Here is a 13,891-nt window from a genome sequence, read left to right as displayed (position 1 = left end):
GGTGGCTCAGTGGCAGAGCGTTCACCTCTGGTGCTTGGGGTCCCGGGTTCGATCCCAGCCCCCGCCAAGTGAACTTTGTGGTGGACAAACACCGTGTGCGTGGGTTTTCTCGGGGTTCTCCCGTTTCCTCCCACTTTCTTCATTCCACCATTTCATTCATTTCTCATAATCACCGTCTCCTTTAGTCTAACCGGCATAACCGTGGGACGTAAAACACAAAGAATTCATTTCATTTCTTTAGCTAACCTTTAGCAAAAATAAGGTCTTTTGTCCATGACTGTACAATCAGATATTTCGTAATACTTTCTTTCTTTCTTTTTTTGATAACTGTAAACCTGCGACAAAAGTGTCCTTTACTCCACAAAGGTCACACACACAAAAACACTTTGCTTCAGACAGAACCACATATATTCGGCATAGCTATAGTATACTTTTTTCCCCCTTCCTCACAGGGCTTAACAACTCGTAACAAACTATCTTGATCATTTATCATCTTCTTCCTCATTGCCTTTTTCGACCTTGAATTAAAACTAGCTTATCGTATCTACGTTACTACCGTGTTCGCATTCTGATGCTAGGTTAAAACAGAGAACGAAAAAAGCTGCGAATAAGTTATACATACTACCACCACTACTACAAAACACATATATTTTTTGTTTTAACTTATTAGTTAGGAAGTTAGAAATTCCCACTTCTCATGCTGAATTACCTATCCATGAAAAATCACATAAGTGTGGAAAAGAAACCTTCTATTGTGACGTTTTATTATCATCACCAAAAGTTTTTTTTTTCTTTCTTCCTAATTCTAATCCGTATCTCCTTCTCACTTCTTTTTCACGAAACTGTCTGCCGCATAGTCAAGGTCAACTGTTTCGTTCTGTCCAAGGTCGAAAGTATTTGGCCGGAAGCAGTGACAGAAAACAACGAATACACAATGCTGACACAAGGAATGTTTTTTGAAGCCAGTCTTTTTCTGTAATGAATGTTGCTTGGTAATGATATTTTATGCAGAGACCGATTACAGCACATTACTAGGATTCTAGGGCACTACATTTCTAAATTGTCGTAGCATAAACAGTTATAGGAAACGAACCAAATAGAGTAAAATCTATTTGCTCCCATACACTATAATTTGATTATCCGGTTAATTTGGAATAATGTGTGAAGAACTATACACCTCGTCTGTAAATGCAGTATTGCAGATGTAACCTATCTCTTTATCTCTGTTGCTTGTCAATGTTCTAAAAGCAAATCGAGATCTCTGCTTTGGTAACATAAGGAAATCGCGTTCGTTTTCTTGCTTCTTGTGGTGTGAGTTGTCGGCCATATTGCAATCAGGCCTCAGGTTCACTATGCTCACTATCGATAATTTTATTATGGCTCACGTTAGCTCAGATTCGCGCTTGCTCGGGCTCCCTAGCGCTATCTTAATCTCATTGGCTTGAGTTTGCTATTCGCAATGAGAATCGCATTCACTCGAATTCGGGCTCACGCTCAATCATCAAGCTCGAGGTCAATTCACACCAAGAGTCACGCCTTACGAGTTTTGGCACCAATACAATGACAGAAAAATAAGTTCACTGGTAGGTTAAAATAAAATGAACAGAAAATAAGTCACATTTACAGATAAGGAGCACAATTCCCTCCGAAAATTGGCCACATGTATACGCTGGGCTTCAGTGGTGTCCACGATAGGGTTTTACATTTACGGTGCAGCTTGCGCCCATAAGATTTTTTTTGGGGGGGGGGGATTATTTCTTGGAAAATGGCACAATTGGACTTTCATTTTGCCGCAATGATGCTTTTAGAAATGGAAAAACGTCCGATTTGGTGCCTATAAAAAGAGTTAACTTGGTTTTGTCATAACTATCTCCTGTCTCCTTTACTTTATTTTCCACGGGGGATGATGGTAAATTTGGGGGAATGTGCCCAAGCACTTGAAGGGAATGGACACCGCTGTTGGGCTTTTACGGAACGACCAAGTCCAGGGCATCTAGATATTTTCTCACATTTTCGTACTTAGGAACGCGACTACCTTGGCCGAAAGAAATGCAAGAGGTGCGACATCATGAAAGACAAGGGTTACTAACTTCCAACGCACTTTTCGACGAGAAGTGCTGAAATGCTTCATCGCGAAGGTAAAACTTGGAAGCTGTTGGAATGTAATGTAAGCACAGAATGCTACCCTACATACACAAAATGTACCCTAAATAGAAACTCTATGATCGCTCATCTATTGCAGTATTGGGAATGGATTATGTTCAACATATTTGAATGAAAAGTAAGAAGGAACGATGGGACGAATTCGATTACAATACCTAGACGAGATACTAAAACAAAGACCGTTCTCGTGGATTAAATAATTTATCCCAAACAAGGAAGAGAACTTAGAACAACATTGTTGACACCAAAAAAAAAGTCAAAGTGCTTAATATCGGAGTATATTAATTGAAGCATATAACTGACTGCTCGAAAAATGAAGCCAAATTAGGAGATAGTTCTTGCATACATGAAATACAAATTCTACTACTTAAATTCCAGTTTGCCGCAACTGGTGCTTTCGGTCAGAAAATCCTTATACGCTGCCGACCAACTAAAAAGGCTGACAATAATAATTCATAATACAAAAATAGAAAAAAAAATCTTTGATAGATTAAACGTGATTCTTTGTAAATGCTCAACTTAAGGAAGAAATGTATGGACCAAGAAAGCTATATTATTTTGCCGGTAACTATATCTTCCAACAAAATGTATCTACAAACGAAATTTGATTAAAATATCTGTGTGATGTCGACGTTTCTGCAAAAGAAAGATTCGATTCCAACACTTGAATATTTCAGCCGGAGCCTGATACGAAATACCTTAGTCCAGAATTCTTGGACTTAACTTCATTTTTTACAGCTACAACAGTACTCCCTACAAAATTATCTATCTATTTTCCTGATACAACCTTATTTCACCACATCGTCAATACAATTTGAATATTTTCTGCTATCTGCAGAACTTGCGAGATAGGAAAATGTACCAATTTGTTCACTCAACACAAGTCAATAAGTCAATAAGTCAATAAAATACAAGTCAGTAACAAATAAAATTACTGTAAATTACGATGGATTTCAATTGTTGGCGACGATTGGATTGATACAACATCTGTGAAATACATGCACTCATAATATTCAGAGTAGTCAGGTCTGTGCTGGGAAGAGAATTCAAAGATACTTTCTTACATTTATTAAAATTTACTGGCACTCTTTAATCACATTTGACTTGTCACTCTTCACTATAAAGCTTGAATCAAAAATTTCGTAATAAAATTTTGAAAAATCACTTGATAAGTTCAAATTATTATTATTAAGAATAGAGAGAAGATATAGCAGTATATTACAATTTTCTAAAGCTCCAGTATTCATAAACATTGTTCAATTTTCATCTTGTTATCAGAATTTACTAGAGGTCATATGTTGTGATCAGGGTCGGATTTACGGGGGTGCATCAGTGCACGTGCACCTCCCTTTATTGTAAGTATACGTTATCTAAAATAAGAAGCTAGCTATGAAAATAGCAACACTTTCCGAAACTTGCTTCCATCATGTTTCCGTTTGGGGCTTAGAAGAAAGAAAAGCTTCGCAAAAGCAAAAGTCGATTTTGTGAAGGTTGAAGGAAAAGGATTCACCACGCAAAACAATATAACATTTCTAAAATAGGGAAGAAAACAGAGCCACGAGAAGAAAAGAACATATTTTCCTGCATTCCACTTACAATCATCTTTTAAAAATACTTCCCGCCCGTTCTACGCATCAGCGTTATCAGAGGTAAAGAATACTGTCACATGTCACTTTGAAAAATTTCAATGTGATAAGTTATTGGTGCGCCCCCCCCCCCCGTGTCAGAAAACCCTGGATCTGGCCCTGGTTGTGATGTTCAAGAATCAAACTTTGTAAAACGTTACTAACAACATTCGAATTCACACACACACACACAAAGAGAGAGAGAAAGAAAGAAAGAAAAGAAAAATAAAAAAAACTAACTCCACACTCAGTGGAAAACTTTCATGAGAAACGTAGAAATTTGCAAACAACGCAATTTTTCAAGGTAACAAACAAATGTCGCCAAAAACAACAGATCACAAAAAAATGCAATTGATATATGTATCTTTTTTTTTTCCTTTTTAAACGCACTCAGGTGAGATCTTGCTATTGAACAACAAAATTATCTCTCGTTTTCTGAGAAATAACTGTACGCAATTCAAGGTCAAAGGATTGTAGTAAACAATTCAATGCGTAAACGAGATGAAGCATGAAGTAAGTACACTTGATGATGTGTCTATCTGTGTATACTACGTAATATTGTCCTTCATGTCAACGAAATCCAATCAAACTATTGATTTTAGTTACAGCACAGAGAATAATAATCAATCGTATTTCAGTATTATACAGAGTGAAATTTCTACGACTGTATTAGCGTACACCTGAGAAATAAAGTCAAAAGTTGAAACACATATGCCTATATATCAGTCCATAGATTTCAATGAAATGAATAAAATAACACACGTGAGGGTAAATCCTCATGAGCAATTCTCGAGGAAATTGACAAAAATTTAATTTTTATAGTCATAAAAAAATATGCAATTCGTGGCCAACAAGCTAAATAACACACTATATTTTAAGTTGAAACTGATATCAACACATACACTATCAAGGCTTTTGTATAGCACTAACAAGGGAACAGTACATAATATCGCTGAGTATCATAAACGCTTAACTTTTAATTTTAAAAAAGACCTTAACTAATGTTTTCAAATTGTTCGAATTTCTTGTAATAATAACAATAATAATCTATTTTTCAGCACGTATAAAACAAAAGTATTATCTGAAATGCTCGTTCTTCGCACGAGAATTGGTTTATGGAAAACAAAACGTGACGTCGATTTTGAACATTTTTTTTTTTTTTTTTATCTCCATGCTGAAATTTGCGTTCTTGCGAGTGTCATTATTCATATCAGCGACAATTGGATTGTGTAAACATCAGTCGTTTTATGTTATTTTTACATCCCTCCCCCTTCTCACCAGCCATATCGATGAGGATGAATTTGAATATAAACGGCATCCGATGTGTCACTATTCATCTCAGCAGCCCAAAAACTATCGATTGGTCACTAATATCGGTTGTTTTCGATTATTTTTACATATCACCCCTCATCCCTTCTCGTCCTCCTTGCCGAAAATGTGCTAAAAACCCAAGTGAGACCAAGGTTCACTCATGTACCAAAATTCACCAATATCGATGCAACAGTCTAACAGGAGTTGTTAGCCCTCACACATCGTTCATTCATTTCTAATCATGTGCTGTAAATTATGATGTAATTGACGACTGGCAATGTAAGTTCACACTATTGAGTCATCTTCTTTTGCCAGCAATTCGGATCAACGAAGAAACGTTTTTTTTTCTTCCTTAATAAAAAGCTTCTGAGAAAGAAGCTTACACAATTGAGAATTGAGAAACACGTACTTGTTACCGTACATTATACGGATAATAAAATCGAGGCGTCTGAAATTAGTGGGATACGTCGCTTGGACGGAAAATATCCATGACTGTACGCGTTCTAGTTGGAAAGGTTATGGAAAACAGATTTTTGCGTAGGCCACTAAGATTTTTAGGGAGATGGGTAATAACAATCCCGGCTCCACTGGCGAGGTATTGTTTCTATGGTAATGATCCACATAGTACATGTCCACGGGACGTGCTTTGGACGTCTTTGTAATGGGGCGTTTACACTTGGTCGATTTAGTCGCACGGCTAAATCGACTCGCTGCATTTGCGACTAAATCGAAGCAACTAGGCCGAATCAGATCGATGGATGTGTTCAATTGTTTCAACCGAAATTGAATGCTGCTTGTCGACTCGCTCTCCTCTGGTCGATTCGAAATCGACTGGCAGTTTTAAAGATGTCCAAGCAAAAAGTAATTGGTACAATTTGCGGTGTTATAGCGGAAGAAAGTAGAATCGACCACAGAAAATAGAACGTCTTTCAATTCAGTTGCTAATCGATTAGTCGCTTTCGATCAACAAGCGATTAAGTTGAAGTACTGTTTACACGGTCGATTAAGTTGAAAGTGACGTCAATTCAACTGAATCGAACGCAAATCGACTAAGTGTAAACGCCCCATATGTCTCATACCTGTCCCGGGACATTCAGCATCTCAGTATAAAATGTTAAAGATAATGGAAGTACTGTAACTATGGAATTTCTCTTAGATTGCAATGAGATGAGCCCACTGATGACTTTAGGGGTGCCTCATGGGGATAATTTCGTCCTAGAACTAAGAAATTATCTTCGGGGCATATCTTCGATCGTCCTCGACATGGGATATCAGTATTCCTGCAGTATTACTTTCAACGCCATTTACTGAAAGTCCTCCCCCGGGAAAAATCTTCTAAAATTATTACTGGATATTTTGTCATGGGACAATATTTGGATGTTCAAATATCCTCTTATGGTTATCTCCCAAAGAGACCAGAAACGTCTTACAGGAAGTCTTGTTTCAGGGAAATTAGTGGACATCTGGATCTCCACTGGTAAATAAAAGGACGTCCCACGGACATCCCGATACGTTGGGACTTACGTCCCTTGACGTCTCTGTGTTGTCTGAGAATCCTACACATTTTTTAACTCATAGTTCATATTTGTTATAATAGGCCATTATCAAATGAAAGATAAATATGCGTACGGATGTTCTAAGATACTTCCTGGGTAATCTACCACCAGAGTTGCACGCAATGGGCTATGGAATGGACTTTAGATAATCCATAACAAGCGTATTGTTCACAATCCCTTCAGTGCTCCCCATGTGTTAGTTTACAAGTAGTATACACATCACTCTTACAGTTCTGCGTGTGACCAAGCACGGATCCAAGGGGAGAGCTCTAGGGGCTACAGCCCCCCCCCCTCTTGACGCTCAGGTATACACTGGATAAAATGGGCTTTAATCCTGCCCTCTTTACACTGGATAAAGCGGCAAACTATGGTTTAGCCCCTCCCCTTATCATATCCTGGATCCGCGGCTGCGTGTGACCACTAGAAGACAAACAACATATAATACATGCCAGTCAACGTATTTATGTATTCAGTAAATAAATAGTTTGTTCTAGCAGAATAAAATCTATTATTATTGGTAACGAACGAACGTCAAACTTTTTGGCGTAACAAAAATTAGGTTTTTTTTTTTCAAAACTATGAGAAAGAACTTACTCTCAAGCACCATTTTGATCTATCGATTGATATACCGTATATCATTTTTAGACATTATTATTATTATTATTTTGGGTTTGAGCCTGGAAACGTTTCTCGATCTTCAGCTTCATCTTTTAACTCCCAATATTTTCATCTATTCTTCAAATTATCGATCATTTGTGTTCTCCTTCTTGTTCCTTGCCTTCCTTTCATGGCGGTATGAAGAAGATAATTTCTTCGCAAGACGATATGTCCAATCGAATCGGCTGGCTAAAAGCGTTCTTTTCTCTCCTATCCGTTTTAAAACATCTTCCTCCAACATTACATTTCGAAACTCTTTAAATGTTTCTTCTCTAACTTCCGTAATGTCCAAGTCTTTGAACCATATAGTCCAACTTCTTCCTTAGTGCAGTTAAACCTGCTAATTGAGTGATCTTTTCTTGTTGATTGGTGCAGTATGCGTCTTTCCTCGAAATACTTCCCAGCAGGCAATATTAGATTTAAACAAAATTACGACTTAAAAGTTAATCATAATTTGAGCTTAACTTTATATTATCACTTTGCTAGTGTCTAAATGAAAAGTTTTATTAGGGTATACTTCAGTAACAGTTTCATCATAACAGGTTTAGTTTTCTCGTTCAGTACCAATTTTCAGTTTATTATTATTAATATTTTCATTTCTTTGAAAACCATTCACGATGTTTCACATTCAGGCATACAATTTAATTCAGTTCAACAACAAGCTTTATCAATTGATATACGTCTCATTTCCTTTATATATATATGTCTCGTTATATATACAAACAAGCTTTTTCCAAACATTTTCAGGAACGTATTGCAAGATTCCTTGGGAAAATACTCTTCTGGCAATATCAATACTATTGTTTAACATATTAAATCTATCTAGAATTTATAATTTCTATGTTATGAATTTAGAAACATGAAAATCTTGGACAATAACTCCCTGGCCCCTTAATTTACAAACTATTTCAAACTCAGAAAATTGATTAGATTTGTAAACAATCCAGCTAACATTTTTTCCGTTCTTTTTAATAGTCCTGTCCGTGGTCAATCCACTTGATTACATTTTGAAAAAGTAACTCAAAGTAACCATTCCTCAACTATCTTTCTCCATGTGTATAATTACTTACTTACTTTTTTTTTTTTTTTGGATCAAAAAATCCAATATATTTCAGGCAAAAATTATCTTATCTTGTAGGGTTTATATCTGGAGAATTACATATAGTGTAGCCAAACTCACATTATCACTTAACTCAGTATGATGCGTTTATTCTAGGGCCCGCTTCAAAATTTTGTGATCCCTGATCCAAAAATTAATTATTGGTCAAGATCGGAATCTTTTTATGCATGTTTTGGGGATCATTCCTAAAATTCTTGGCCAAAAGCGCAATTTTTTGATCCATTTTTTCTTAGATCATTCTTAAAATTTTTGTTAATTCAATATGTCTTTAGTGTACTAAAAATAACGCATCATATTCGACAGCGAATTAGTAATAGAGGCAAAAATAAACATTATAGTGCGACCTTGCAGGAAATTTAAATCGACTACAATCTGCTATGTTATCAGTAGATGAATCCTGCACCAAAAACTCTCTTCAACATTTTTTTTTTTTCAATTTTACTTGCTCTGCTTCTACAAAAATTGTAACAAATCATTAGTTAACCTGCATAAAAGCGAATACTGTAATTAAGCACATGAAAAATACTTCGAAAGACACATTGAAGTGTATAAAATATTTTGATGTGCTCTGTACATGGATTCTTGTTATTTTATGCAGAAGAATGTATTTGATTAATTAGTGTATTTATGTAAGATAAATTCGATTAAAGACATCTTTTAGAGTTATTCCCTTGGTTTATCCAGATAAATTGCGTATTATTCTAAGCACAAACTGCGGAGGAAAAATATTATTGTAACAAGGTAAAATTTATCATATGACTCATATAAGTGTTTAAAATTTGAGTCTGCCTTGTATGTGTATATTTAAGCCTTACCCAAATCTCTGGATTACATATTCAGTTTCTTACCTCATACAATTCTAAATCGTTAGTTTTGGTCCCAGTTTTATTTACTTATTTATATTTTATTATTAAAAAAAATTAACTTCTCTGTTTAAGGCACTGATATGGTCGTGTGAACATATTGCGCTATGTTAAAAAGGAGTAAGTAATCTGTTCCTTTTGGACTTGTAACTCATGAGACACAGTTTACAAGAACAAAAATGTTAATAGAGCAGCAGAATCTGCCGAACTGAAAAAATACACTAGTCAATCAAATGATGCAGTATTATATATATATAAACAAGTTATTATTTACCGAGACCTGTAAAACACATTCTGGATTCAATTTTAAGTGTCTTATCTGCTGCAATAGGTGTATATCAATATGGACACATATCAATCAAACAATATGGACACATGTTAACTATTAATTAATATGAAAAACAGAAAATGAATTGTGGTATAACACAGAAAGAAAATTATCTCCTATCGTGGTATAACACAGAGAGACAATTAGAGTCCTCGCTTTTACAGTTTAACACTGCAGACTCCGCAATTCGTACACGTATTTTTACTGATATACAGTCGGCTATTCTACAACCAGAAAATTCTCACAATTATTAGGATTCTCCACCTCATTCTCTCCCCAAAATGTTTTGTTATCTGAATTATCATTTTGTTTCATTTAGTAAAACTAAAAATCCTTTCATAATGATGGATCACAAGGAAGGCAATACAAAATAAGTTATAAACTACTCATGATAATGTCCTAATCTCATACACAGTGTCCACTGTAATTTGAAATTCGACTTGAACATATTGCCTCGATTCTTCACGCAGAATTTCCTCCAACATTACACAAATGAAACAATAAATACCATTAAAACTTTATCATCAGATTAGGATAAACACGAAGCTGAATTATCATCATCGACATGTCAATACGCATATAGAACAAAATTAACAGATTAGGTGAGGAAACTAATCAACATCAGCGAAATAAATAAATAAAAATAAAAATTGTAGGTACTGTCAGTCTGGAATTTCAAATAACAGGTGATCCTGACATCGGACACACACAGCGTTTCATACTGTTATTGCTTTGCACCATAACTAAAGGTTTAACCCAATGAAATCGCCATATAAGTCTAACAAAATATATTTATAAGAAATGTTTGTACTCAATATAAGCAACTTGACTTGAGTAAGCCAGGTTTACATTTTTGTGATGATCGTGATAGATAACAAAATTTGTCTTATTCGTACAAGACTAATGCAGATTAATCTTCACTGGGAATCGACAATCCGATTTTTATAATTCCAATACCACCATTGTGGAGAGTATACCGTTTAATTTACAAAGTATGGTGGTTCTACCTTATTCCCTTGGAACATTAGAACCACAGTTATGAGGATTTCCAGACACATTACGTAATAGGAAAGTACTCTGCGGTATGATACATCAGTAGACAATACATAACAATGCCATTCGTAATGCATAACACATCTAAAGATGTATCATTCACCTTAAATGCAATAATGAAAATACAATGGGTTTCAATTACACTTACAACTATACAAATTTAATACTGCGTAATTGGGAGTGCAGTCTGAATAACGTCCATTCTCATTGTTTTATGTACGCAATAGTTTGAATTCTGTTAATTTTTTTTTCTCGAAGCCACACACTTATGCACAACCAATCAAGATTATTTGTATAAAAAGTTGTCAATTCAATAAAATTAACAGATAAGTGATAAAAGGAGGAAAGTATAATTAATAAATAACACAAGCAAACACGAGAGGAGACAAAAGAACCTTGACCTAATCATAATCAACTGACATGTTCATGGTCGATAGCGTACTACTAACACTGGCAAAAGAAGGGAAACAAAACTAAAACTGCGCTTTAGTTTTTGCTGGTGTTGAAAATTTATACGGTATTCCATGAACGACTACTGCTCGCCCAGACAGCTTTCGTGCTGTGCAATGGATTGTTAGCACGTCGATTCCCATCGATATAATCTAAACCGGAGTCTCTCTTAATCCATTCAGGGGTGTAATTTAAGGAGTGTAGGGGAAAGCTGCCCCTCACATAGGTTCAAGAAACACATGCTCTTTTAATAAATTGTATACTAATATAAATTATAGTGTTTTTACACATTATCACATAGCCTTGCTCAATGTGTTATTGTGTATTAGTAAAAAATCATTGTGATTTTTCAAAACACCGAAAATTCTATCCCACCGGGAATCGAACTCGGGATCACACTTACCAAGAACAAGCCATGTTACCATTCGGTTTACGAGCAAGCATTATACACTTTTAAAAGAAAACACATCTGAACTTTTCGGGAGTTTCTTCTTGAACAAAAAATAAATGGAAAAACAAAAACATTAATTCTTACCTGTTTCCTCTTATTAGAGAATTGTTGCTCTCGGCATTCTTGAAGTCGGTCCAGTATTTTCGCACATTTTTCGTAATCTTCTTGGTCCTTGGAAACATGTAAATAGGCGCGCCAATTATTAGAATCGAATCCCCAATGGCAGGTACGATTTTCCAAGGGTTTGTGAGCATGGCACACAAATTTCTGTGGAGAAAAAACGCCGTGGCACTGCACACATTCGATACACCGGGCATTAGGGTAAGTGTACATATCTGGGCGGCACAGCCCTCTACATTTCCCGAAACATTCATGATACACTTTAAAAGAAAACAACCTTTGGTGTTCGGGGAGAAGTCTGGGAGGGTGATGATCCAATAGCGCACTGCATAATCGCTCGGCGTCTGTCTTTGTGATAAGTCCACACGACGGCGCCGTGGTGGGCAATATGCCTGTCACCTTAAGAACATTTAGCTGCTCGGGGTTGCACCGGGAGCAAAATATTTGCAGTTCATCACACACTTGGTTGATCTGGCCTAAGCTAAAATCCCTCAACACACTGTTTAGGATCTGTGGTAAGCATAATCGCTTTTCGCCACCAACAATGAAACACGAAATTGTTTCGCCTTCGAGTATAGTCTCTGTTCGTTCGCTACGAGACTGGTCCGGCGTGGTTAAAATTGGAAGGGATTGTATAGGAAAAGGTGGCGGGGTAAGAAAGGGATCGTACTCTAACTTTGCACTATCCTTATTAGTTTCTTCCTCCGGGGAAGAAACAGATTCCTTTTTAACAACAACAATTTGTTTACGTTCATCCATGTCAACAACAGATTTCATAGGAGAATCCTCAGCACCCAACACTGTGCTCGGGCCCGATAAACTATTTACTGCAGTTTGCCGGTACCTTTTTAGAACGTTCTTTAAATGAGGGCTGTAAGGTTGCGACGATGGGATAGTTTCCATGATCACACACTTTTCTTCATCTACATCACAAAACACAACTCTTAACCAATATGTGTGGATTAAAAAAAGAACAAGGATTTTTTCCCTTAAGCTTGGGCCATTGATAAAAAGGAACACAGTCACTCGCGATCACACGCTAACACACTCTACACTCCAATCTGGTCGGAACACATCTGCCCGCTGCTTCACTGCTTGCCGAAACGGCCTTGCGTACCAGGGAAAATATCACGCTATTCCATCAATACGCTTACCTCCCCATGCACCGGCTTGTCTGGCGTCATACTTCTCATTACACTGCAGTATTGGCACTCATACCTTGCACACAAATGATGTGCATATATTTGGGACACATATGTCGATCAATATAAACACAAACAATGGTTAACTCACATTAGTAACCGAAAAGCAAGAGCGCAATGGTGTGGCAAGTACTAAAGGATACAAGGCAGAGATACCCCTACCGCTGCGGCTGTTCCTTTTCCCTCCCTAACGCAGTCTGCAGACCGTCATGTGACCCAGCTTCCAGTCAAAATAGCCGGCTAGGCGTTCAGAAGTACGCGACTGGTGTAAAGGGAGGAAAGGCGACCATGAGTGGTGGGGGAGACCCAGTGTTTCCCTACAAGCAAACAACTTATTAGCTCGAATCGTCGGGAAAGAGAAATTTCCTGAAAAAGGAAAATAGTATAGCAACACTTCTTTACCATACAAAGATAAAGATAGCTGGTGATTGTGTCGACTTTCGTACAAGACTTTTCTGTGATGTTTATATGAAATCATTTCTTGCATTATTATTATTATTATTATTATTATTATTATTATTATTATTATTATTATTATTATTATTATTATTATTATTCGTTAGAAGTTTGATCTTTTGTATTTCTTACTTGTGACTTGGGCCCATTTTAACACTGGAGAAGAGAATTATTGTTGCACGGGCGCAATCACAGGGTGATCCATCGAGTTTCGACTCCTCAAAACTTCCTAACTCAACGTACATTTGTACACTTCCTCAATAAAACTATACTTGTAACACGTTGGCCGCCATGTGCATACTTCTGATGTACAAATAGTGGGGTACAAAATATGCCGAAAAATGGTTTGGCGGCTAACAGGGAAATGATTGATGTAGCATGAAAATTCGATCTTACAGTTCATCTGTACTCTTTCTCTTATAAAAAAAACAGTCTGGTTATATAATTTTTTGATCTGAAAATACAGGTAAAAGTGTTTTGCTCGTCTTTTCGGGTACAGAATCAATACTACTTATGTAGGCGTAATATTAGACTCT

The 13,891-nt window shown here is 36.4% G+C and overlaps 1 protein-coding gene across 1 annotated transcript in view; it reads right to left on the bottom strand.

Moving 5' to 3' along the window:
• The window catches only part of Snoo (Sno oncogene), a 144,397-nt gene extending 131,298 nt beyond the window's left edge, over positions 1–13,099 (bottom strand). The window contains exon 1 of the mRNA XM_081736921.1: positions 11,662–13,099. Coding sequence (XP_081593047.1) covers positions 11,662–12,600 — 939 coding nt within the window. The 5' untranslated portion in view covers positions 12,601–13,099. The remainder of the gene's footprint in view (positions 1–11,661) is intronic.
• Between the last annotated feature and the right edge of the window lie 792 nt (positions 13,100–13,891).

The sequence above is a fragment of the Thermobia domestica genome, chromosome 13, assembly GCF_964235325.1.
Source record: "Thermobia domestica chromosome 13, izTheDome1.hap1.1, whole genome shotgun sequence".
NCBI lineage: Eukaryota > Metazoa > Arthropoda > Insecta > Zygentoma > Lepismatidae > Thermobia > Thermobia domestica.
This window is presented reverse-complemented; position numbering and strand designations above follow the sequence as displayed.